Here is a 25,515-nt window from a genome sequence, read left to right on the forward strand (position 1 = left end):
AGTGATGGTCAAGTCTGAATTCACACATTGGAAATGGAAGCACAGAGGCATTAAGAAATTGACCCTACCCAAGGGCAGTAGAAACCAGGGCCAGGAGGATTGGTCCATGGTTGGAAGGCCGCCTCAAGTGCTGGACGAGAAGGCAGTTGGGACAGAGAAGGAACCATTATGACAAAGATAGTTGGAAATGATCACTCTGGATAAGAACTGTGTACTGAAAGTAGGTAAAGGAACAAACTTGATAACCTCTACATATCTGTGTTGCAGATTATAGTGCTCAGAAGGAGAGAGAGAAAGAGAGAGAAGAAAAGTGCTTGCCATAGAGCCATAGAGGCAGGCTGGGGCGGGGAGATGGGGTGGTGGGAAGGAAACTGGCGTCATTGGTGGTGAAAAATGGACTGGTGGAGGGATGGCTGTTGGAGCATTGTATGACTGAATCCTGATCAATATCAGCTTTGTGTACCTGTGTACCTCATGGGGACTCAATTTTAAAAAATTAAAAGCAGGAAAAATAATTTCCAGTGCAGGCTGGTGGTCTAGTTCAAGTAACTTAAGCACTTATGACCCATGTAGGAGATTTGGTTTTGACTCCCAGTACCACATGGTTCATGAGAACTAAAGTGAGATACATCCTTTCCATACCTCCAATCCCTGCATAGAGCCAGGAGCATCCCTCTGAGCACTGCAGGGTACATCCCCAAATTGAGAAAAAACAAGGAACAATTAAAAAAGAGTTTGATGGGGAAAAATTAAAGAAAAAAGAAAAGAAATCGACCGTAGGACAGAGAGCTAATCATTCTCCCCGTGTGGATTTAAGCAGAGCCCATCCTTTAACTCACTGTACCATGCTCCTTTTTCCTGGGAGACATGCCTGGGCTCCTTTAGGAACAGGGGAGAGATGTTTGAGTTTGTCCTCAGGGAATACTGTTCAATGCATAACATGGGAAAGCATGCATGCACGCCTGGTTTCATTGCAAGACATGTACTGAGCTTACTGGTTTATTTTGCCCCTCTCTTCTCTGCCACTGAGATCTCAGTAAAAATCTGTAAAAGAAATTAAAATCTCACAACCAGGAGAATTGAAAAAGGGTATTGGAGTAGAGTTCTCAATGTTTCCAGGAGGCAGCAAGGGCACAGAAGAGTGCTGGGTGGTGCAGTGAGGAGGAGGTGGCTTCAGTTCGGGGTGTTCCTTGACTCAAAATCGGAACCCAAGATGCCCTCAGAGCTCCAGAGCTTTCAGCCTGAGAGAAGGAAGGTGAGGTGAAGAAGAGATTGAGAGGTGGAAAGAAAATGGAGATAAAGGGAATGTCTCCTCCCTCTTCTCTCCTTTCCCCTCTGTCTTCTTTCCCCTTTCCATCTCTTTCCTCCCTTGCCTTCCTCTCTCCTCCTATCCATTCTTCTCTCCTCTCTTCTCCTTACCGTCTTCCTCTCCTCACCATCTCCCTCTCCCTCTCCTAACACACACACAATCACACACCAACACAATCACACATACACAGAGAAACCTCAGTTATTTATCTGTCTCGTCAGATAAAATGGATGTTTATTTTCTAGAAACAGAAAAACTTTCTTGGGAGAATGAGGACTACCCATTGCATGTTATTTGGGACACCCTGCTCTCTATAAAGAGAAACCAAAATGTCCTCTGGACTCTGGGCTTCCAGTAAACCCTTTCATTGCCTCTTCCTCAATGAGAGCCGGAAGTCACAAGCCACCAGTTCTTGAAGGATGCATCAGACAGATCAAGTTAAAAACAAATTCCTCTCTCTTGGGAGGATGCCTATTGACTGGAGAAGATGGTACAGTGGGAAGGGTGTTTGCCTTGCACATAGCTTATCCAGCTTCTGTACCCAGAACCTCAAATGGTCCCTCAAGCCTGCCAAGAGTGATCCTAAGCACAGAAGCAGGAGTAAGTTCTGAGAACTGAGAACCAAGGCTATGGCCCCCCAAAAACCAAAACTCCCTAGGAGAACAAATGCTGGTGATAATTCAAAATTTTTCCAAAAAAATAGCTAACCTCTCTCTGGTGTCCTTTGACAGTATCAAACAAGAATGCCTGTGAAGAAGGGAGCCATGAAAGAGGAAGAAAGAGCTCCGGACAGTTACAGGTATTGCTGCCAATATCTTAAAATATCAGCTATGAAATTTGTTTCTTAGAGTAAAAGATAAAAATATATAAGGTAAATGTTCAATAAAGGACAAAAGGTGTAGAAGAACAATAAAAGAAGCCCATAATCTGACTAACGGGAGTTTATAAGAGCAAGAGAGTGGGGGAAAAAAAGGATAGCCATGACCAAAGAAATAACAGGAGAGAATTTCCCAGAATGTCTCTTTATATTTAAAGTTCCTGACAAATATGGAACAGGATGAAAAAGGCACCCACTTAGTCACATGTTAGTGACACACCAGTGCACCAAGGATAAAGAGAAGATCCTCAAAACTGCCTCAGAGAGAGAAGGTAATCTACAACAGAACCAATGTCAGTTTCTCTGCAATTCCATCAAAAGCTAAGACAAAGGAGCAATCTCTTCCAAGCTCTGAAAAAAAAAACTGATTCAGTCAGGAGTTACCCACTGAGTGACAATATTAATTAAGGCAGGGAGCTGAATATAGTCACCTTTACATCCACAAGGGCTAAAAAAATGTCATCTCATGTCATTTCTTTTTTTTTTCTATTGCTTTCAATTACTTCCTTTACAAAAAGTTATTTGACTACCTGTGCTCTTAGTCATGTGAGAAATCAAATCAAGAGAGAAGAAAACATCTGACGAGTGTTCTGGAAAGACAGATGTGAGGCAGGCTCAAAGAACAAGCAGGGTTGTGGATGGGAAGACTGGAGAAGGGTCCTTGGGAGAAAACAGTCATAAAAGCAGGGTGAGGACAACTGGAGAAAACATAAGGTCAAAGGAAAGGCAGAAGCTGTAGGGAAAAAAAAACGACAGAAAAAGGAAAGTGCAGTACTTATGGGCAATAAATAGGGTGGGTTCTAGAACAGCTCAGAATACTCCCCTAGATAACTGTGTGAATGAATGGGGATTTTACCACCGATGTCCAAGCTCATGGGAGTTGGAATAGAAATCCAGCTGGAAGTTCTCATCTGGAGCACAATCTGTTCTTAAGAAAGAGGAATTGAAATGGTCTGGAGGCAGAGGAACATTGTACTTCGAGGTACCACAGCAGGTGAGCCAATGAGAAGTTCTCCAGGGAAATGCCAAACAAAGGCCCTTCACTTGTCTGGCAGTTCTCAGGTCTCCATATGGAGTGGGGACAAGAGGCTTTAATGTTGACAGCAGTGGAATTCTATTCTAATTCAGGCATGCAGTGCTAATTCAGACACAGAGTCCAAGCTCAGTTAATTTTAAATATAAAAGAAAATGCAGGAAAGGGGAGATACCAGTGGTCAGGGCACATGCTGTGTATGCTGAAGGCCCTGAATTTGATCCCTGCAACAACATGGTGTCCCCAACACCACTGGGCGTGTGACCCCAGTGGCTCCCCGGCACTGTCTGCCTCAGCAGCACTGCATATGTGGGCCTGAATATTGAACTTCCTGGCCCTGCTGGCTGAGTATTGCTTAGAGCGGCCTTTGGGCCCCCTGAGCACTGCTTGGGAAGCTTTTCCTACGCAAAACATAACCACGGTGGCATTTCCTAGCTCATGAATTAGGTACAGCTCTTGTTTGTAACTCTTCTGGGGAAGAAGACATAAAAAAAGAGACAAATGATATGAAAGAGCCAATTCTCACCTCTCACCGAGAGATGCCTGCAGATGATATAGAAAGAGGATTGAGTGGGAACTAGAGGTATGTGGAGATAAGCTCTGGAAGGCTTCAGTTCAAAACTGGATAAGGCATCTGAAGATATCTGGGACTAGGAATGGGGAGAAGAGTGCAGGAAAACTACAGCATGCTCAGCTACCGGAGCCCCTAGCCCTGACAGGCCGAGTTCTCTGATTACGGAGATGCTTTCAATTAATTAAGAACATGAGTTGAGTTTTATGTGCACATTTGTTTTGATGCTTTAAAAAAATCCATACTTTAATTAATTCAATGGGTTAAAAATGTGGCGCTTTCTGCCAATCTTATTGTCTGAATTCCATTTTCATCTATTTAAATTGTCCTTGTACCTACTGTGAACCACCTTCTTGGAAGAGGGTGAGATAATAAATCACATAATTAACCAGTCTCAGGCATCCACTCATTCATTTGCCAAGCCTTTTCCTCTTGCTCCTTTCTAGCATGCTCTCTAGGATGCAAAGGAGGAAGACCCTAGTTAGTGCTGTCATTGTCTTGGTGGTGGGGTAACAGGAAGTCAAGGAGCCTTAATTTTTAGCATCTAGATTTTTTGGCTCTGAAGACTGCTATTGAAGCGGCAAGCTCTGATTATAGCCTTTTAAAGTGCACTGTTTTCCTTGAGCAAGAGAACTCGGCTTCTGAATGAGTATCAATAAAATGCTTTCGCACGGGATCTCTGACACCAGAAGTCGCCACAGACACCAATGTAATTACCATCCCTGGACTTAGCTTTGCCAGACGGCACAGATAACCACCTGCAACCACAAGCTGGTGATTAGCCAGTCAGTCAACTGGCAGTGAACTCTCACTGGGTGGCTCTGCAGGGGGACACGAAGGAAAAGCCCCCACCATAACCTTTCTTCAAGGCAATTCACACTAAAAGCAGGACGGGGGCGGGGACCAGAGGAGAGCTGCAGACCCATCAGAAGAGAGAAATAAATAAACTCATCCTTCTCAGTTTCACGAACAGCAGAGAGCCCTGGAGATCTAAGTTGAAGTGGGATAAAAATAGGCTGCACTACTTGCCTGAAAGGGACACTGTAGCCTTCTTCTATGAAGCTTTGCCTACGTCACAAAATAGTCTCCTCTGAATTATAGAAGCCATTAGTTACGGTGCCAAGGAATATATGAATCTCTGATATTCTCATCCAAAAATTATCACTATCTGATCACCCATGGTTAGGGGAACGGTTTGTTGCTGTGAGCAGGTAGGAATCCTTGAGTATGTTTCTTAGGGAAAGCATGCAATTTCAGTCGGATGTCTAATTCCTCAAAAATCCCGCAGTTCTCTGCCTACAGCATGCTCAGCTACTGTAGGAGCCCCTAGCCCTGACAGGCTGAGTTCTCTGATTACGGAGATGCTTTCAATTAATTAAGGACTGTCTTGAGTGGAATTAGTCTTCCTTCTGTTGGTTTCTCCAGGAGATTATAAGCTTTCTGAGATGGAGCACTTGGGCATAATATTCATTCTAAGAAAATTGAAATACTTAATATACGTAAAATTCATGGAACAGTACCTGGGAAATCATGTTAAATAAGCATTTGGTATTGTAATTACAAATTATTACCAAATTTTGTACTCACAAGCCTTTGACATATGAAAGTGGGAACTGAGCAAATGTTTCCTCCTTTGAATTCTTAGAACACTTCCCACAAGCTGGGCTTGAGAGGAGGAGGTTGACAGGTGTTTTAGCAGTCGTCACAGTTGCAAGGTAAGAGTGAGGATGATTTCTATAAGTGAGAGCAGTGAAGATCTCGGAAGAAGCAGAAAATCTAACCACGGAGTAAATTTTGTTTTAGGGGAGCGAAGATATTTTAGTGGATATGAAACTGCTAAAAAGTGCTAAGAAGCATTTCCTGTTAGTTTTGAAACAGTCTTCTCAGAAAAGAGGGCTGATTTGGTGAAATCCCTAATGTAACTTGGTTTCCTTCAGCAATAGCTGAAAATAGAAGGCCAATCAGTCTGACAGATGTTTCCATGATTCTCCTCCCTTGCTGTCTGTATGTGTGTGATATGCACCTGTGTGCTGCCATCTGGGTGTGCCTATCTGGGCTTAGAGATGGCTCATTAAACTCTTCCCATATGGTGGATGTGTAGAGTCTGAACCGAGGTTTCACGAGGTATGTCCGTGATGCTTTCATTCACAGAGGCATTCTCTGATCCCTCAGATTATAGCCAGATCAGTATCTGTTTTGTTCTTTAGATACTATAAGAACTTTGCAGTATCTCTACTTTGGTGCATGATCTCACTGAATTTTTATATCAGTGGCCCCATTTTTCACTATTTCTATCCAAGCCCATCACATCCATCACCATATCTTCCCAAGCCCACTTCCTCCAAGGAGTTTTTCTTGATTACTCTATTTCATAGACATCTTTTTTTTCAGGATTCATAGAAATTCCTGGATTCTAATGTTTATGTCTCCTATTATTACATTCTAGGCTGAGACAATACTTAGACTGTTGCTCTGTATTGCTATTAAGCTGTTAATTGTTCTAGTCTTAGCTCCCTGAGTAGTCTGTAGGTTTGTTAGGGGAAATCTTTATACCTTTTATGCCTCTCTAGTCTCTATCATAATTTGCATGGTTGGATGTATATGGAAGGTACTTAAGAGATATTTCCATAGAAATTATGGCTAAATCTCCCAGATTTATTCAAAAATATTTTCCTAGGTGCTCCTTTAAGAATCCTCACTTTATGCGTTAGACTTCCAAAACATTAAATGATTAGATGCAGATTTGAAATATAAATGTATATTTTAAAATGCTTGAGTGGGAGCTGGAGAGATGGTACATTGGGCAAGGCACTTGCCTTGCATGCAGCTGGATTTGATCTTCAGTACCACATATGGTCCCTTGAGCTGTGCCAGGAGTGACAGGAGTGATCCTTGAGTGAAGAGCCTCATTCAATGCCAAGAATAAACCCTGAGCACCACTAGGATTAAACCCTGAGCACAGTCAGGTGTGACCAAAGAATAAAAATAAAATAAATTCAAAAAATAAACAAAAAGTAAAATGCTAGAAGTCTTTATAGTCTGGGTTTATTGATATCCTTCATAGTATTTGCTAATATAGTTCTAGTCCGGGTACAATTTTCAGTTAGTTATCCTTGAGAACAAAAGTTACTATACTCTTGAGTATTCTGATATTTTCATAAAAATGAATTATTATCAATTTTATCAGCTATAGTTAATGAAACATTTTATTGCAGGTCAGTGTCCTTGAGTATGTTTCTTAGGAATAGCACCAAATGCAATCTAATTCCTTGGAAGTCCCACAGTTCACTACTAACAGCATAGTCTACCATATACCCACAAAGTTTAAAGGCTGAGTTCTCTGAGTCCGAACAGCCTGTCAAATAATCAGGAGCTGTGGTCAGTCTATGATTAAAAGGCGAATCAAGGGGACAGAACTTCCCAAGATCCTTTAACTATCTGATATAAGATCAAAGATAGGTGGGCGATAGATATTTTGGTGTTCCTAATATAATTCACACAAGCACCTCCCTTGCACCCAGCATACTATGAGGGCAAGAAAAAGAAAGCCTGTGCAATTTCTATATATCACTGCATAGTTGATACAATAAGTCCTCATTGAATAGGTTCTTGGAAACTAGGGACTAGAGGTGAAGCAATGTATAACTAAACCAATTTTCTATATGCCCAAAGATACAAACAAGAATTAGGTTCTTCTATATTTATAGTTAGAGGTAAATCACAGAACTTTTAAATAAATGCAATAAACACATCATAAATACTAAATAAACTCTATAATTATCTGTTCATTCACTTTCAATCCAATGCCAGAAGTTTGGGAAGCAAACAACCCCTGGATAGGACATCCTTCATTTCCAGGGCACATCACCCCCACCCCATACTCACTCATACTGGGACAATCTAGACACACCAATGAGCTCAGTGTGTGTGCAATAAAATGTCAGAGGAAACTAGAGTCCCCCTCCCCCCACACACCAAAACAAACAAACACAAAAACAAAACAAACCCCTTGCAGACATGGGAGAATGCAAAATCCACAGAGACCGTGGCCCTAGCCAGGAATAATTTCCCCCTCCCCCTGGCCTCACCCCCCACCATGAACACACATAAACCTTATAATGAAATGACGAACAAAATGACATTTGCAGACCTGCTCTAATTCCAAAGTGGCTTGCCAGCTAAAAGGAACAAGAACTCTCGGTGCCATCATGATTCACTGCCTACTGAAAGCAGCTGGCCTTAATCTGGTTCTCCCACCACTTTGTGAGACAGGGAGTTAGGTCTCCTATTTGCACTTGGGAAACGGATGCCTACAGAAGTGAAGGGACCTATTCCATGATGTCATACCACATGAGAAGGAGCCAGACAAGAAAGTAATCTTATGGTTTAGAACTCAATTGCCTTTCCAATTCCTCTTGAGCATAATGATCAAAAATCTTAGCTAAGCTTCCAACAGGATTTTATAATTCTACTCCACTTTCCTAGTAAATTATGTTTTTCACATTCTGATAGGATTATTTAATATCTTCTCTGTTTTCAAATATCTTCTACACTCTTAACATAATTACCTAATAAACTTAAAAATTAGAGGAATCTACTTCCATATTCTTTTCACACTATATAAAACCAATGTGCTAATCATATCTTTGATTTCCCTTGTATTACAGTAGAAACCTCCCCATCAAAGACAACTTTACAACTGTGACTAGATCCCAATCTCACTTCCTCAAAATCAATATATCTGTTTCTATCTGATTTTTTTTAGTGGTTAAACATGTTCTCAGTATTTCTTACTGAAAAAAAATCATTCTTGAGCTCCATGCTCATTTCTGTGCTTCCATACTCAGCAAAATTTCTTCAAGCCAATAAAATATGGCTTCTTTATCTGTTAGTCTATGAATATATTTCTTTCATAATTTCTCTGCCCTTCGTATTGACAAATGTAGTGACTACCTCTCTGGTCTCCTCTCACTTGATTATTTATCATCATTTCACCCAATTGTTTACTTGCTTCTGGGATAAGTTGGGGGGGATTAATTTCATTTTTAGGTACTTTGAGGAAAAATAAAAGCAATGGGCTTGATCCTGACACCATATGGTCCCCCAAACACTACTGGAAGTCATCCTCATGCACCTAGCTTGGAGTTGTCCTTGAACATTACTGGGTGTCCTCTTTCCCCCAATAAAGATATTTTGAGATCTCAGTTATAGGAAGATGTCTACCTTTGTTGAATATAAATTAGGTCTACTCTGGGGAATATGTGGAGTGAGAAGAAGAAAAGGACTAAACTTTAGGCCACAGAGAAAAGTATAGAGGTCTTCAAAGAACCAAACGGGTGGGCAGCAAAAGTAGATGTCAAGGATATAGAACCAAAGGCGGACAAGAGTTGATTGGAAACAAAGACCAAGGAAAGATGGAGCAAACAGGATCTGCAAAGAGTATGTTTTGTTGGACAATTGAGAGTTCATTTGTATCCATTATAAATAATCTCAGGATGTTGATGGAGGTTAATTTATTATGACCTGATTGCATTTTATTGAAGGGCAAGCCAGCAAGTATAAATACTGTAATTGAGAAACCTGGTTGTGAAAGGAAAGTAAGTAGCATCTGAGGAAGACATAGAATGAGGGAGGTTTTAAAGAACATACCAGGTAATCTATGAGCTTGTTCAGAGATTTCAGAGAAGACATTATATGTTACACTACTCTTATTAGAATTAAAGTTGAATTGATTTAGACCCCTGGTTTAATTAAGATAAAACACAGATGTATATAATATATGTAAATATATAAATATATGAGTTCTGACAAAGGGCTAATATTCAAGATCTTTAAGCACCCACAAAACTTAAAGACAAACAACCCATCAACAAATGGCGAGAAAAACTGAACCAATACTTCCTCAATGAAGATATACTGAGGTCCATAAATGCGTGAAAAAGTGATTTTAATTGTTTACCATTGGGGAAATGAGAAGTTTTTTAAAAAATTGGCTGTCATCTCATACCAGAAAGGTTGGTGCACATCAAAAAGCATACAACCAATGCTAACACAGATATGGGGGGAAAGGTACCCTCATCGACTAGTGGTAGAAATGTCATCTGATTCAGCCTTCATGGAAAATAGAAGGGAGGTTTTTCAAAAAATTGGACTTTCACATCACCCAGTGATTCAATTTCTAGGTATCTTCCCCAAGAAAGTAAAAAACATTTCTAAGAGTTAGTTGCATTTCTGTGTTCATATATTCATAACAGTGCTATTCACAGTGGCCAAGCACTGGAAACAATCCAAGTGCCCAAGAAAACATGGGTGGATAAAAAACTGTGATTTTATATATATATATATATATATATATGTGTGTATATATATATGGACAATTGAAAACAATTAAGTTGCAATTGAAAAATGAAATATTGCAATTTGCTACTATATAGCTGGAACTCGAGGGTATCATGTTGAGTGAAGCCAGTCAGAGGTCAAGTGTGAGAGTAAAGACCTCCCTCAATCAGATGCAGAATGCAAATAAACATAGTAAGGGAATGACAAATGGTCAATGAAATGGTCTCCCAGGAATTGGCTTACAAAACTGAGCTTGACAGTGGGGTTGGGTTATGGTAAAAAGACCTGGGGACATTGCCAAAAGGTATACTGGTGATAGATATAGTTTTGGAACACTGCTTATCTGAATCACTACTATTTTTCTATAAACTGCATGGTAAATTACAGTGCCATAATAAAAAAATTAGATAAAAAAAGCTATAAGGTATAAGAATTTTTATTTATTTATTTATTTATTTATTTATTTATTTATTTTTGCTCTTTGGGTCACACCCAGCGATGCACAGGGTTACTCCTGGCTCTGCACTCAGGAATTACTCCTGGCGGTGCTCAGGGGACCCTATGGGATGCTGGGAATCGAACCCGGGTCGGCCGCATGCAAGGCAAATGCCCTACCCGCTGTGCTATCGCTCCAGCAAAAGTATAAGAATTTAATGTGGTACTCATATTTCCACAAAACATAATTACCAGAAGGAGGCAAATGACAGTTTTTGACAATATACCCTACCCTTCTTCCTACTGCCACCTCTCCAAACCTCAGTTTTGTTCATTCAACAGTACTAAATGATCTCATTGGTATGAATTCAAGAAAACTTTGCTTGCTTCATTCTGGAAGAGGCCTCATTCATTTTCATGTTCCTTTTCATTTGATATGAAATAGTAGACAACCAGACCAGCTTTAAAGTCACAGAGGTCTGTTGAACCCTAAGCCCTAAACTAAACCCAGTATGGACTTCATAGAGTGACTCCTTTCTGATAAAAGAATGTGAATTAGAACTCCTGTCAAATAAGTTTGAACAACTTCACTTCTAGGCCCCTTTTTCCTAAGATCTTCGAAACTCTAGAAGGACAAATCTAATTCTTCTTGCCAGCCATCTATGCAGATATTGGCTTATAAATCCAAGAAGTTACCAAATGACTTGGATATGAATCTTCATCACTTTTGGTCTTTTGAGAAGGAAATCTTTAACAATCTGAAATTTAATTCCATGTAATTCAGGGACAGGAATCAATGGTATTCTGAGACTTATATCAATTATTCATTGTATTTTTCTCTCATCTTAATATGTCTCTATAATTTATAAGTGGAGGTCTGAGGGCTTTGGTTTTAAAATGCTTTCAGATCATATGTTTTTGAATGAATGGATAGAGTGCAATGTCTATGAAGTGCAAGTTACATACATACCAGAATAAGAAACCTGGGATGAAGTCGGGGACAAGCACGCAATGAACTATAAGCTACTGTTCTATGTCTCTCTTGTTTGAATCAAATTAATAGTCATTTATAAGGACAATTTGTAACATCTTAGAAAAATTTAAGCTGAGGGACAAATCAAGTCATTGAGCATTGATCATAGAGAAATGTACAATGAACACATACAGCCTCTGAATAGAGTGATTGATTCCCACTCAGGAGATCTCATGATCAGAGGGCAGTTTTGCTGGAGGTACGTCTGTATTTTATAGCCCTCTGTGTGATAGGAAGTTTCGTTGGTCATCTGCCTACTTTCTGCCAAAAGTCGTTTTACTTCTCCTTAGATCTCCCCTGAATCCTCATCTCTTTAAGAAAAAGAAATGCTTATTATACCCATACCCTTCTTTCTCGGCTCACCCACATATATTTCTCCAGAAACTTTTAACGCATTTTTTAGCCTTAAGACTTAGATTAAACTGACTTTGAATCTTGAGCGCTCTGGTCCAGATACTTAATCTCTTTGTAAATAAGCCTATCATTTGCAAAAATGGAACAGTGCTATGTACTTTGAAACATTTGAAACAAATGTACTGCATGTTTAAAAATACATAATGTAGGGGCTGGAGCAATAGCACAGCGGGTAGGGCGTTTGCCTTGCACGCGGCCGACCCGGGTTCGATTCCCAGCATCCCATATGGTCCCCTGAGCACCGCCAGGAGTAATTCCTGAGTGCAGAGCCAGGAGTAACCCCTGTGCATCGCCAGGTGTGACCCAAAAAGCAAAAAAAAAAATACATAATGTAATATTTTCCATGAATAGTAAATTTATTATTATATTGGTTATATTTTCTTTTCTTATAATACTCTCTATAGATAGATAGATAAATACTATTTAATCATTGAGTTCCTTGGGGCTTTTTTATTGGTAATCAATGATAAGGAGAGCAAAAAATATGAATAGATCTTTCCTATGAACATGATTTATTTAGATGCAGCAGAGGATATAAAATACAATGGAAAGAATGGGAAGAGTGTACTATAGAAGCCAGATAAATAGTACATCAGGTAGGGCACTTATCTTGTATTCAAGTGACCCCATTTAATCCCTAGCATCCCCTATAGTCCTCAGAATATGTCCAGGAGTGAGCCTTAGGTGCAGAGCTAGAAGTAAGCCCTAAGACCCAGGTGTAGCCCCCCAAACAAACAAACAAACAAAAAGAGTGTACTAGAGTAGTAGTAGTAGAGGTTCCATCTTTGCCAGTTCTCATATTAACTATTACCATGACCTGGTATGCATCTTTTTATATATATCTATCAAGATACAAATGCAGATATCTATAAATAGATACAAATAAAGATATGTATATAGCTAGATATCTATTTATTGGTAGCTACCAGGAGATGCATATCAGGTGTATATATAAATGTATATATAGATGTTTATAAATGTATGCATCCTAATTAATAGTAAACTTTGCTAACTAGGGAGATTAAATTTATCTCTTAGGAAAGAGTACTATCAGATTCTCTAGATATATTAAATCTCATATAAATCTCAAGGATAATAAATGAAGGATCACACTAGCACATACATTTGTTAAAAATGACTAAGGTTTGAATTGTGCCCCTTGCCACATCTGTTTGTTAAGTCTAACTCTCCAGAACTCAGAGTGTAACTCTATTTGGAGACACGGTTTGTCCATAGGCAACCAAGTTAAAATGAGATCTTAGGGTGGGTTCTAACTTAATGTGGATTGTATCCTTATATAAAAAAAGCTCACTTGAAACGTTGAGCATGAAAGCACAGAGGGAAGACAATGTGAAAACAGGGAGAAGCATCTCTGTGAGACAAGCAGAGACCTGGAGTAGCTCCTCCAGGTCTCAGAATTTATAGCAGCCAAGCCTGCAGCCCCTTGATCGCACACTGGTAGCTTCTAGACTGTGAGACAATGAATCTGTGATATTTTCTCAGGGAAGCCTATCAAATGAACACAAAAACCCATTATGTACTAGTGACTTGTAAAATACCACTGAATAAGATATTGTCCTTTTCTTCCTGGGAAAGAGTTAGGGAAAGGGGCAGAGAATTCAGAGCTGTCTGAGCAATCCCAAAGAACTTGTAAAGGCTCTCCAATCTGAGCTGACCAGTTTGCAAGGACGGAGCATTCTGGGCGGGAAACACTGTGTATATGATGTAGATGTAGTGAATGTAAAAGTAAGGCTTTGACAAGGCTTTCTGTGTAAGCTGGAGGATTCAGGAGGATCCAATATTACCACAGCTCAGCAGTGGTAAGAGGTAAAGCCAGAGAGATGGACAGGGACAATATCAATGAGGAAAATCTCTGCAGAACAGGTGGGTGCAGAAGGGCATTGAGGAATGAGTTTTTGTGGATGTGGCAATTGGGAGGATGGGGTGCCATGTTAGATTAGTGGAAATTGCGAACAAGAGAAAAGGCGTATTTGTGTTTAGAGGTAAGGGTTTTGGTCTGATGGGCCCAGAGACTACAGCAGGTATGGTACTGCCACAGTACAGCAGGTATGGTACTTGCTCTGCATGAATAAAACCCAGGTTCTATCCCCCACATCCCACCTGATCCCCTGAACGCCATGGCCAGGAGTGACTCCTGAGTGCAGAGCCAAGAGTAAGCCCTGAGCATTGCTGGGCATGGCCCATGAACAAACAAACAAACGAATGAACAAATGAAAAGGAATTTGATCTTGTGGAAGCAGGGGTCCTCCTAATTGTAGAGGGAAAGGAGTAAACAGAAAAGTAAAAACAAAGTGTTACTGTCATCCCATTGGTCAAGCGGGCACCAGTAACGTCTCCATTGTGAGACTTGTTGTTACTGTTTTTGGCATATCAAACATGCCACGGGTAGCTTGCCGTGTGGGCTAGATACTCTCGGTAGCTTGCCGGGCTCTCTGAGAGGGACGGAGAAATCGAACCCGGGTTGGCTGCATGCAAGGCAAATGCCTTACCCATTGTGCTATCTCTCCAGCCCAAAAACAGTGAAGTGAGATAAAGAAGTTCCCTTGAGGGACAGAATTACAGCACACTAAGAGCAGTTGGAAGGCAAGGCTAGTGTTCTGTTCAGACTTCAGTCTGATCTAAGTCCTGCAGAACTCAGGGACTCTTGGTGAACTGAAAAGGATTAGGAAGTCAAGGAGACTTGATTTTGAAATTCAGGTAGTGCTGGGAAGCTATTTTAACATTCTCTTTATTGGTAACATGGGGCTAGTAATACATAACCTGACACGGATATGGTGAAAATTGCATGGGAAAATTTATAAGAAACTGGATGCAATTTAAGAAGCCTATTGGACCAGAATTTATTGAGAAGCTACTCTGTGACAGACCCTGTGGGAGGCTTTTAGATACAAAGATTCAAAAAGACCTCATCTCTATCTCTAAAGAATTCACTCTCCAGGGTGGGAGGCAGATATTTGCAGCGCTAAGTGTAATGCAATATATGCAATATATCAAGGATTAAGAGAAAGTTCATGCCACCAATGCAGGAAGTACAAGTGGCTAGGCAGCTGGAGCAGAGTATGGCAACTAGGAATACTTCCTGGAGGAAGCAATGCTTAAATGATTAAGCAATGTTTAAGTTATGTGGTAAGATTTGAGGAAGAAGAAATAGCAAGGAATTCCAATCAGAAAAAAGTCAAACCAGGGTTCCTCGATGGCTGTGGTTTTCCTATGCTCATGTTATGCATTTTCTTACTTAAAATATACCCTAGCCTGGTTCGATCAAGCCAAAAAGCACCCTTTCTAGCTCTTGTCTCTCTTAAAGTATGGCTCTGCCTCTGAAAATCCTCAGCTTTCAGACAATTCTCTTGAAACCAAATAGTTCTGTAGGAACTTGTTGTTGCCAGTACCCAACTTCCTCACTCCCTCTCCTTCCTCTTTCTCTTTTTCTTCATTCATTGGTTTCCTTCCTGCTTTTATCATGAAGAATCTTTCTAATTATCAAGGTGCTCTACATCAAGTTCTGGGTGACACACGATGGCCCATAGACCAAATCTGCCTGTTTGGTAATAGAGTTTTATTATCCCGAAGGCAATTTATTGATTTATCTAGTGTATGTTGACTTTCATTGGCACCACAGAGAGTGAACAGCTGCAATGGAGATCATGTGCCTTTCAGGGGATACAACATTTACTCTCTGGTCATTGGATGTCCATGTTTGCCACCCCTAACCCATACTTAGGAGAGCTGGGGAGAAGTCATAGTTCAGAGAAGTGACAATTGGGTTGGAAAGGGAGTTCAATGGACTGGAGTGCATACTCTACATGCAGGAAGCTGGGTTCAAGTCCCGGCACCGCATGGTCCCCAAAGCTCCACCAAGAACAACATCTGATCATCAAAATGCACCTCCAAGTAATAATAAACAAAATAAAAGAGGTGAAAATTAAGCTAGGAGCAAAAGGATAAATAAAAATGAAGAAATTTATTCTCAAAAAAGAGAGCAGCATGTACAAAGGCTGGGCAATGGAAGAAAATCCTGCAGCTTACTTAAGAGAGAAAAAATAAACAGATGAGATTGAAAAATAAATCACAATCAGGCAGGTTAGAAAGGACCCTAAAAATGTAAGTCATATTAAGAAAATATAATTTTGCTGGGGGCTGGAGTGATAGCACAGCAGGTAGGGCTTTTGCCTTGTACACAGCTAACCCAGGTGCGATTCCCAGCATTCCATACGGTCCCACCACCAGGAGAAATTCCTGAGTGAATGAGCCAGGAGTAACCCTTGTGACGCTGGATGTGACCCAAAAAGCAATATATATATGTATATGTATGTAATTTTGGAAATGTAATCTTCCACAGGTCATAGATCCTTTAAAATCTCTTAAGCAGACTAGTTGCAAAGCAAATATGGGCTTTACAAAAGTACTCTCTGACTACAGTAATACTTAATAGTGGTTGGGCATTAATTCTCTGACATGTCTGTGCTAACTGCTTTGCATGAATTTATGTATGTGGAAATGTTTGTGGAGTAGATGGACAGCATTGAAAACCAGAAAGAGAGACAGAGTAGAAACAGCTATGAATGTATGAGGACCAACAGTCTCCCTAAGGCGGGGATAGGAGAACTGCTTCATCCACATTCTAAGGCAGGAAGATTATCAGAATATGAGTGAGTTATTGGAAAGACAGAGTACTCTCTCAGGACCCACATATTTATCATTTAAGGAATAGATATGAATCAAGGGGTAAATATCAATAAGGAGCTGATAGTGAAGAACAGACATTGTAAAGAAAGTGAAGAGAAATATAGTAAGGAGAGAGGGGAGTTAGGTGGAGATTTTGCAAGAAGAAGGTCATAGCCAACTTAACAGAAAAGTTTTAGCAGAAGAGCTGGAAAGCCAGCAAGATTATAGGGGTTAAGGAGGTGAGCAGAAATGAGAAAATGGGGGTCATTGCCATTGAACACTAGTTTGAGAGATCTGCCCTTTTTAAGTACAAAGAAATAAAATTGCGGTAAGACTTCTTAAAATTTTAGGCTGTAATTCAGCAGTTTCAGTAAGTTTTCCGATTCATGAAGTAAATTCCTCATGTCAACGATCTATCTGGTCATTCAAAGCAATACTGGAGATCAAATTATACAAATATGTTGCACGACTAAATTAAAGGCTCAGTTCTATGGCAGTGCTCTAGTTGGTAAGGGGAGTTTATACCACTGCATAATTAGAAAATGGGACAATATATTCTCAATGCTCACAGATGTAATCAGAGTCACTTCCAGGTGAAAAGAGTCTTTAAGAAGCACCAGTTCAGAATTGTGGCTAATATTTTTCTTGAAAGCTGTTTTTTTCTGAGATAGTCATCCCAACACATGCCCTAATTTTTGACTTTCTGCTGCACAAGCAATCATTGTCCTTTCCAGTCTATTGATGTCTACAAGAACAATTAATAGCTCTGCCAGCACCAATAACATACACTGCATCTTTAAAGAGCTCAAAATATTAAATAACAACCCCAAAGTACATTTATTCTAGATCCCTCATTACATTGATTTTACAGTTGAGTAAACCAAATCATAGAGAAGCAAGACAGTGGAAATGAGAAGTCTTACTCTAGCACTTATCCCACTTTAGGGATGTTGCTTGTTATATTTGTAATTAAGCTGTTGTACAGGTTAAGGAATGATTGCATTTTAGCATTGACTTCCAGACACCAGTAGATTTTAAATGCCAGTAGTTGAAAAGAATTATTTTTGGGGTCGAAAGTGGATTCATAGCTACTGGCCTAAATGAGTTTGGAAAATTATAGCTGCACTTTGGATATAAAGCCACCCACTCAAATTAGTGCCCAGCCATTTTTTTGTCAACAAGAGGACATAGGGAGCATGGTAGATATTTTTCTTATGCACCTTTAAACCTCAGCACTTTATAAAATTTCCCTAAATAGTTGAACAGAAAATCATCAAGGAGGTTATTCTTCTTACCCTTTTGGTACAATTTATATTTCTGCATTATAAGTTTAACTCTTTCCTTGGGTCTTGATATGTTTTTAATCAGGTCAACTGAAATTGATCCTCTTGTTAGAGAAAAATGTGAATGTGGAAAGAAAAAGTCCATTAGCATGTAAACTGCATCACAAAAATGGGGGAGGGAGATTTGAATTAAATATGTAGAAGATGGATCTTATTCAGATCTTTTGTTGGAGTGGAAGATTGTCAAGAGCTCTGCAATTCCACTTAAGAGTCTAATGGGCACTACTCCTCTGACCTGCAGTACATTCTTAATGAATGCAATCCATTGGATGTACAAAATTGCCACTTCACATAGGGTTTCTGGCATTAGATTTACTTCTTACCATGTCAAGGCTCTATCGTGAACATTTTAACTATGCTCAAAAATACCCCAAGTCAATCTAAAAACCAAGCATACTTAAAAAGATATGGGTGGCCAGTATAATATCATTATTTCCCCTTTCTGATTAGTTTATAAACATTCAACTAGTTATCAGTTAGGCCATGAGTCATTTCTCCTTCAAGTAATATATACTTCTCAATATAGACATTAAGAATACTTGTTATTAGATACTGTTATCAGTATCTTAATCTTTATTTCATGCTATGACAGATTTTACCTCTTTGTTGCTCATAGAAATTTGTTGCTAGAAAAAAGTAAACTAATCTGTTGAAAGATGGTAAGTATATGAAAAAGATCCATGTAACTGTAAGTATAGGATAAGATCTTGAGATATAGTATGTGAATGAGTATATGAAATAATATGTATGCAATGTTCAAGCAAATAATATAAGTCTGAGGCCAATAATAAAGCATGCTTGGGGTCAGGAATAATTTATTGCTTACTGTTATAGCCCTAGTGCTTACCACTATCCATAGCTCACAAACATGTTTAAGAAGTGTCTGTTGCATGAGTGAAAAACTATAATGATATCTATGTTATCAATTTCCATAGTGAAAATGAGACTCAGTATACATCTCAATTTGTTGTATATTCAATTTTTTATAGGATGTTTCATTTGTACAGAACTTTATGCTAGGAGTTGGGAGAAAGGCAAAAGAATTGAGTACATAGAACATGGACTTGAGAACTCTATTTCAGGCAGGGAGGAAACATATATACAAGCACAAACTTAACTCCTAATACTAGATGGTGAATAATGGCATGCCAGGAGTAGTTTTTCATACCAAATACAACTGGTAAATGAGTTGAGCAAACAGAGAGGCTACTAAGGACTGAAGTTGTCAAAGAAAGATGTGTAAATAAAGCAGGAAATGAGTTAGATAAAAGACAAGTGGAAAAGGAAAGGAAATCGTTGTAGGGAGTGTGGAGAGAAGGGAGAGCTGAGACATAGACAAGAATAGATAGTCTGAGACATATTTAGGAAGCCGTCACCAGGCTTGGGAAAAAAGATGACGGTAAAAAACAAAGAAGAAAGCCACCAGCATGTCTTTTTTTTTCTGGAGAGTAATCACGTCATAACTGAACTTAGTGAAAAGAAAATGTTGAAACTTAGACACATTATTCATGTTGTAAACTCACAAGAACATAGGTGAGATGTCAGAGAAGCACACAGCATTCCCAGAGGTTAGTGTGTATCAGAAAGTTTAACCAGGAGAGAGCTGATGAGGTGCCACTTCAGGGGGGAAAGACAGGTAGTGGGGGTCTGGAGAAGTCACGATAGAATCTGTGCTCAAGGGTCCTTGGATACTCACGTAGATCTTACTATCATAGTCGTAAGTGATCTGATAGACGATTGAAGTTACTCTTCAATCCTACCAATTTCCATTTATTCTGGATTTTCTGGATTTTTGAAAGATACAAAGGGCTGAAGGCTAAAACTGTGTACACAACTATTCTGTAAATCAGCAGTAGATACAAAAAAAAAGTTTCAAGTTTTTTCACCAACTGAAGAAAGATCATGCAACAATAAAATTCAGTTGATGGATTAAGAGTTTAAAGATAAAGTAATAATTGGTATAAATATAAAACTGAATGAAAAGTCCTTCTTTTCTAACCATATTCAAGAATTGACGTAAGAACTCTTTATTAGTTAATCATACCATGGAGATACATCATCCATATAATGTGCTTATGTGTGAGTATGTTGAACAGAGTTAGCAAAAAATAATTTTTAACTGCCAATAAATACTTGGAAAGTTACTTATAGAGATCCTTTAGAAATCCCATTTACAAATGGGATATTGAGTAAATGAAAATTTAACTCTTAAGAATGCTTTGTAAATAAAATATAGCCATGCATGTACACTAGGAAATTTCAACCAACACTAATTATATCCTTTTGATGTCTCTACTGTTTTTTTCTAAAAAGCTAATAAGACCTGTACTACATCATAGTTAATAGAAGTGTGGTGCTTGTTGCTTAGGCAACAGAATGAATAAATGCAGGTCAGAATGTGCTTCAAGAAAAACAAAAGCTAGAATGTGATACTGAGTGGAGGCTAAATGGGTCTAACAGATTTTTTCACTACATTAATAAATTGTTTCTTAAAGTGAGCTAATCATATTAGTACCCTTTAAGTTCACGATTAAATAAGTTAGATTACTGAGTTCAATAAATCTTAGAAATAAAGAAATGGATTTTTTTATGATTCTAGTAGTGAATAAATGAAGTATAGCAGCCCATAAAGCAATTGATAATAATTTTGGAATTTGATTCATCTTTTATAATTCACTCCTCAAAATAATAATTCAAAGTTTAAAAAATTAATTATGGCTCATAAAAAGTATTTGGTTAGACTCATGGATTAACTATGTTTCCTTGTTTTCTATGAAATTATGTACAGTACTTTGAATAAAGACAAATAACTCTTCGTTGGAGAAGATTAGACCTTGTTTTGTCACATATGTGCAGGATTTCTGCCTCTCAGATACACTCTGGAATGCTCATACATAATTCATTCATGGATGCTTTTTATGATTTCCAAATGCTTATTTGAAACCTGTTTGATTAACCTTTCAGTCTGAGGCTTTGAAAAAGGGATTATATTTGCTCACAAGTGTTTAACATTCAGAGAAAAATTATGCTGAATTAAAATCTTTGAGAGCAGCACAACCTAGAGAGTCCAAAGATCTACCTAACTTCTCATGGGACCAGAATAAATTTGGAGGAGGGCTTGAGGAGTGAAAATGAGAAAGGCATATTTCAGGGAGAGATAGGGAAAAAGGATAAATGATTTGTGAAAACGTGCAGTAAATATAAATATTGATGAAATTATCAAACTTTGATGCTGTTTGATAATTCCTCTAATTCTGAGTGCCATCTGTTTAGTGTCCTAAATTTATTCAGCATCCAAAGTCTCTCATAGCAATGGAGAAACTCTCACTTTTTCTATTTCAATATCCACAGTATCTTAGTGACAGTCTGTTACAACATGAGAAAAAGAACAGTAGCTGCACGTATCATTATAAAAAAAATCTAGACTCAGAATGAGTTCTATGGGTACAATTACTTAGAACTTGTATGTCATACATTCATTTACGGAGCACCTTTTTAAAAAGAGTTCATGGGATATACATATTTTAGAAAAGAAACAGAAGTTTCATCATTTGAACACTTTTCAAATCTTTAATAGTCAACTCAAATCATGAGGAAAAAGAATTTCACATTAAAAAGGTATGACTAGCTCTCAGTATTTTGTTAATTTTACTTATATATATAGCTGCTGTTATTGTTCCTGTAAGCTATTTATGTGCTACATGCTGATACCATGGGTCTCTTTCTATACAGAAGAATCAATAATGTGCATGATGGGACCCTAAAAGCAAGAAAAGGTAATAAGGTAATAAGGACAGTGACGTAACTTAACAAGGGAAATGGATGAGCATGGGGAGGGGGGAGGTGTGTGAATGATTAGAAAGCTGTTTTATGGGTCTGCACATCTCTCGTCCTCCTTCCTCACCTCCCTGCATCTCAGTGAGAACTTTGCACACACCGGTTTAAGATTGCATGCGGCACATTGAATATATTCAGAAGTACACGGAGGTACTCAGTCCATCAGCATCTCTTTCTAGATATTAACGGTTCGTTGATGAAAGTGTCTGTTTCCCACCTAAAGTAATAAACAATACCTCATTGCTCCTCAATCAGCCTGTGTAAGTAACTGAAATGCTCTCCATAATTGACGAGCTAAAGCACTCTGCTAATGAACTGAAGGTCGTTCACAGAATCTTAACTGCTTATCGAACAATTATCAGGGAAAAAAAGGATCTTCACACCGCCGACATAACAAATTGTCTAATTAATCACTCAATGCTGACGCTCAAATGAAATAATATGGCTTTGGAGTCTAGAATTACCTGGAGAGTGCTATATAATCTAAGCATCCTGCGATTACAAATTTATAAAAATCACACAAAGAATGACAGGGAGAATATAAATGTTCATCTTCTTGCACTGACTATAAATAGTATTCTCACCAGTTCATTCACATAATACATATGTATATGGATGCCTATAGATCTCTTTTCTCGGCAAGTGTCTCTAAGTATACAGTAACTTCAGTCCTAAGGGCATCCGATATTCTGATGCAGTTACATATACAAAACTGACCGGTTTTGGTACATATCAGGCTGCCTCTGAGCCGTGTAAAACACATAAGAAGCAAAGACAGACAAAAGGCAGCTCCGTGGACACAGAGAGCATCTTACCATAAATTGCACATTGTCAAATCCATTAGCCATCAGGTGGTTCTCGTACTGAGGTAGCCCAATGCTTTCCAACCATTGTCCCACTGTTTGAACAGGGCATCTGGGTCCTGTAAGAGGATGAAGAGGGAAGCGTTTAAGCAGGGAGTAGCCGTCCACAGGGTAATAGCGGTAGTCCTGGGCTGAGAGGTGGCATTGCCACATCATGCTCCTGGGAAAGTTGCTATCAAAGGAGCCCGCCAGCTTGACAGATTAATGTTCTCAGCGAGAGAGCAAAGTCAGAAGTAAAACATAGTTTGCAAGGCAGGCTGTGGAGTATGACTTGATCCTAGCTCCACATTTCTTACATATTAATCTTTACTACCGACCAGTACGTCATACAGCCCCCAAAACCAGGCAGCAGAAGAAGGCATATCAAGCTGTCAGCTTAGGCTGGTCTGCGTTCTATGTGATTGTTGGAGTACTCCACAATGAGCAATGCACGGCCAGCAGCTAGAATTCTCTTTATCAAGTACTCCTACACTCATCAGTATGCAGCTCCATGCTCCTTGCTCCCCCTCGCTCGCTCCCCTTCATTACCCAGCCTAGGCTACACCTCGCATTTTCAATAATAGCCATCAGATAAGGCAGATTTTTTTTGTCTGCAAGCTGTAAGCCTGCTGCTGCTGCTTCCTCCTACACACCCATCCAAGCGTCAATCTTGAATGATGAGAGCAGTCAAAACAAATGCAGAAAATAGCAAGATTCAAAAGCAAACCAAAGTGCTTAAATCTGAATTGAATCTTCATACTGGTTATACGTTTCAGAGCTATTTGTTGTGGAATTTTACGTTTCAAAAGACAGCGGAATATGCAAAGCTTTAACTATAGCTTATAGCAGAGCTCACTCCAGGTTCCCTTTTCCTTTTATCACCCCCCCCCCACCACCCGCTTTTCCTTTCTTCTTTTTTAAATGCAGCACAGATAAACGTTTCTGATCTAAAGCTTCCCAGTGTTTGGAGAATCGCTATTCTCTTTCTTTTCCCGTGCTGTATCAGAATGAACCTCTCTGATATTTTCCACCCTTTCGAGTTGATGTAAAATACAGAAACTGCATTGCAATTTTAAAGTTAAGGTAATTTCTTTCTCATTTGCAGGACTTCTTCCAAACAAAATATTATTAGGCATAAGAAATCCTTTTCCTCTGTGAAATGGATAAAGCAGTCTACTAGGGATACCATTCTAAATTAGCTTTAAAGACAACATTACTGGCTAGATAATTTTTTTTTAAATAAAAAGTCCTAACCAAAAATAATTCAAGAATAACAGATGTAATTGTGTGAGTTTTACTGAATGGCAGACAGACTGAGTAATTTATTTAATAATTGAGAGAAACCAGAGATTAATAATAGAACCCATAGGACTAGATGACTGGAAAGAATAGACTTTTGCAGAAAGGTTGTCTAATTTCTCTCTTAATCAGGAATCCTGTTCTATAAGGTTCCTAGAAGATTTCATCAAACTTAGGCTTGCATACTGCCTGTAACAGAGCTCTCACTACTCCTCAAGAAGCCTCCATTTATAGAAAGGTATTTTCTGTATACCCGACTCCTACATACTGGCTACAATTCTGTCTTTGGAGTCACAGATTAGGAACTGTGCATTTTCCACATCAAGTGTTCTAAAAATTAAAGATAACTCTGTACGGAACAGTGCCTGGCACATGGTAAGTGCTCAATAAATATTCATTGAATACATGAAATGTCATTTTTTCTTCACTCTCCCAAATGATTTTGTTTCCTTCATCACTTTGAGAACACTGTCATACCTTCCTGATGTAAAGATATTAAACTTCTAACATTTTGTACTCCCTCTTTCACCACTGACGTCAGTTTGCAAGTTTTAGTGATACCTCTTCTTAGTCTTTTACACTCTTTGTATTGATCCTATTTCCACTTCTTTTTTTCTGGCATGGTCATCTACTTTAATTCTGCTCTCTTAATTCAGCATCAGAATTAATTATTGTGTGACAGAATAAACGAAGATATGATTTTTATCACTACTCCATATTCTAAACCCCTTTTTTCTTTTTCAAATGCAGCACAGATAAATGTTTAATGGTTGCCTTCATGGTTGGTTTCAAAATAAACTTCAGGGACTTGTGAGATAGGGGATGTAATTGCAAAGTCAAGAGAGTCATACAAAACATAGTTTAGAGAGAACACTAGTCAATAATTACTTCATAAATCTTCATGTAGGGTAAGTGAAATTTATTCTTAACTATTCAGTCATTCTACTTCTCTCTATCTTTCTCTCTTTAACTTTTGGCCCACACTTTAATATATTTGGGCTTATTCCTGGCTCTGTGCTCAGGGTTCACAAATTATGGGTGCTTGAGGACCATATGCAGTGTCGAGGTTTGAACTGGGGTCAGCCACAAGCATCTTACCAGGTATATACCTCTCCAACTCCCTACGTCTCATGTGTTGGTGAAAGGAACATATAAATGTTGGAGAGAGTTAGAATGGATTGGGCAGAGATAAGAAAAGATTTTGAGGTATGGTCTGTGGTTTTGTTAAAGTATTTCTCATGAGACAGGTTTCATTAAATTATGTTTTCATGAGGCAAATCTCTAAAACAAAATTGGCTCAAGTCTGAAATAATTTGTAATAGCATATAAGTGTATTTATACTAAATGTGAAATACTTTTTTTAAAGACGTAATTTCTTAAAGTATTATAAAACATTATTGGGCAAACACCTCTATTGTATTTTCTAAGTGCCTAAAGTCAGATAGAAAGAATGGAAAGTACCTAGTAGCTACTTCAGACCTACTATGTCCTAGATAG

General features: G+C 38.7%; 1 protein-coding gene across 14 annotated transcripts in view; it reads right to left on the reverse strand.

Annotated features, from left to right (window-relative positions):
* Positions 1 to 25,515, reverse strand: part of ANKS1B (ankyrin repeat and sterile alpha motif domain containing 1B) — a 1,196,591-nt gene that overhangs the window by 428,725 nt on the left and 742,351 nt on the right. For 11 of the 14 annotated variants that reach the window (XM_055118593.1, XM_055118592.1, XM_055118591.1 and 8 more), the window contains exon 15: positions 22,693 to 22,799. In XM_055118593.1, the coding sequence (XP_054974568.1) occupies positions 22,693 to 22,799 (107 nt within the window). Of the gene's footprint in view, positions 1 to 22,692; positions 23,260 to 23,372; positions 23,392 to 25,515 lie in introns of those variants that run through there. The other 3 variants (XM_055118594.1, XM_055118596.1, XM_055118595.1) reach the window with 3 other exon arrangements.

The sequence above is a fragment of the Sorex araneus genome, chromosome 10, assembly GCF_027595985.1.
Source record: "Sorex araneus isolate mSorAra2 chromosome 10, mSorAra2.pri, whole genome shotgun sequence".
Classification (NCBI taxonomy): domain Eukaryota; kingdom Metazoa; phylum Chordata; class Mammalia; order Eulipotyphla; family Soricidae; genus Sorex; species Sorex araneus.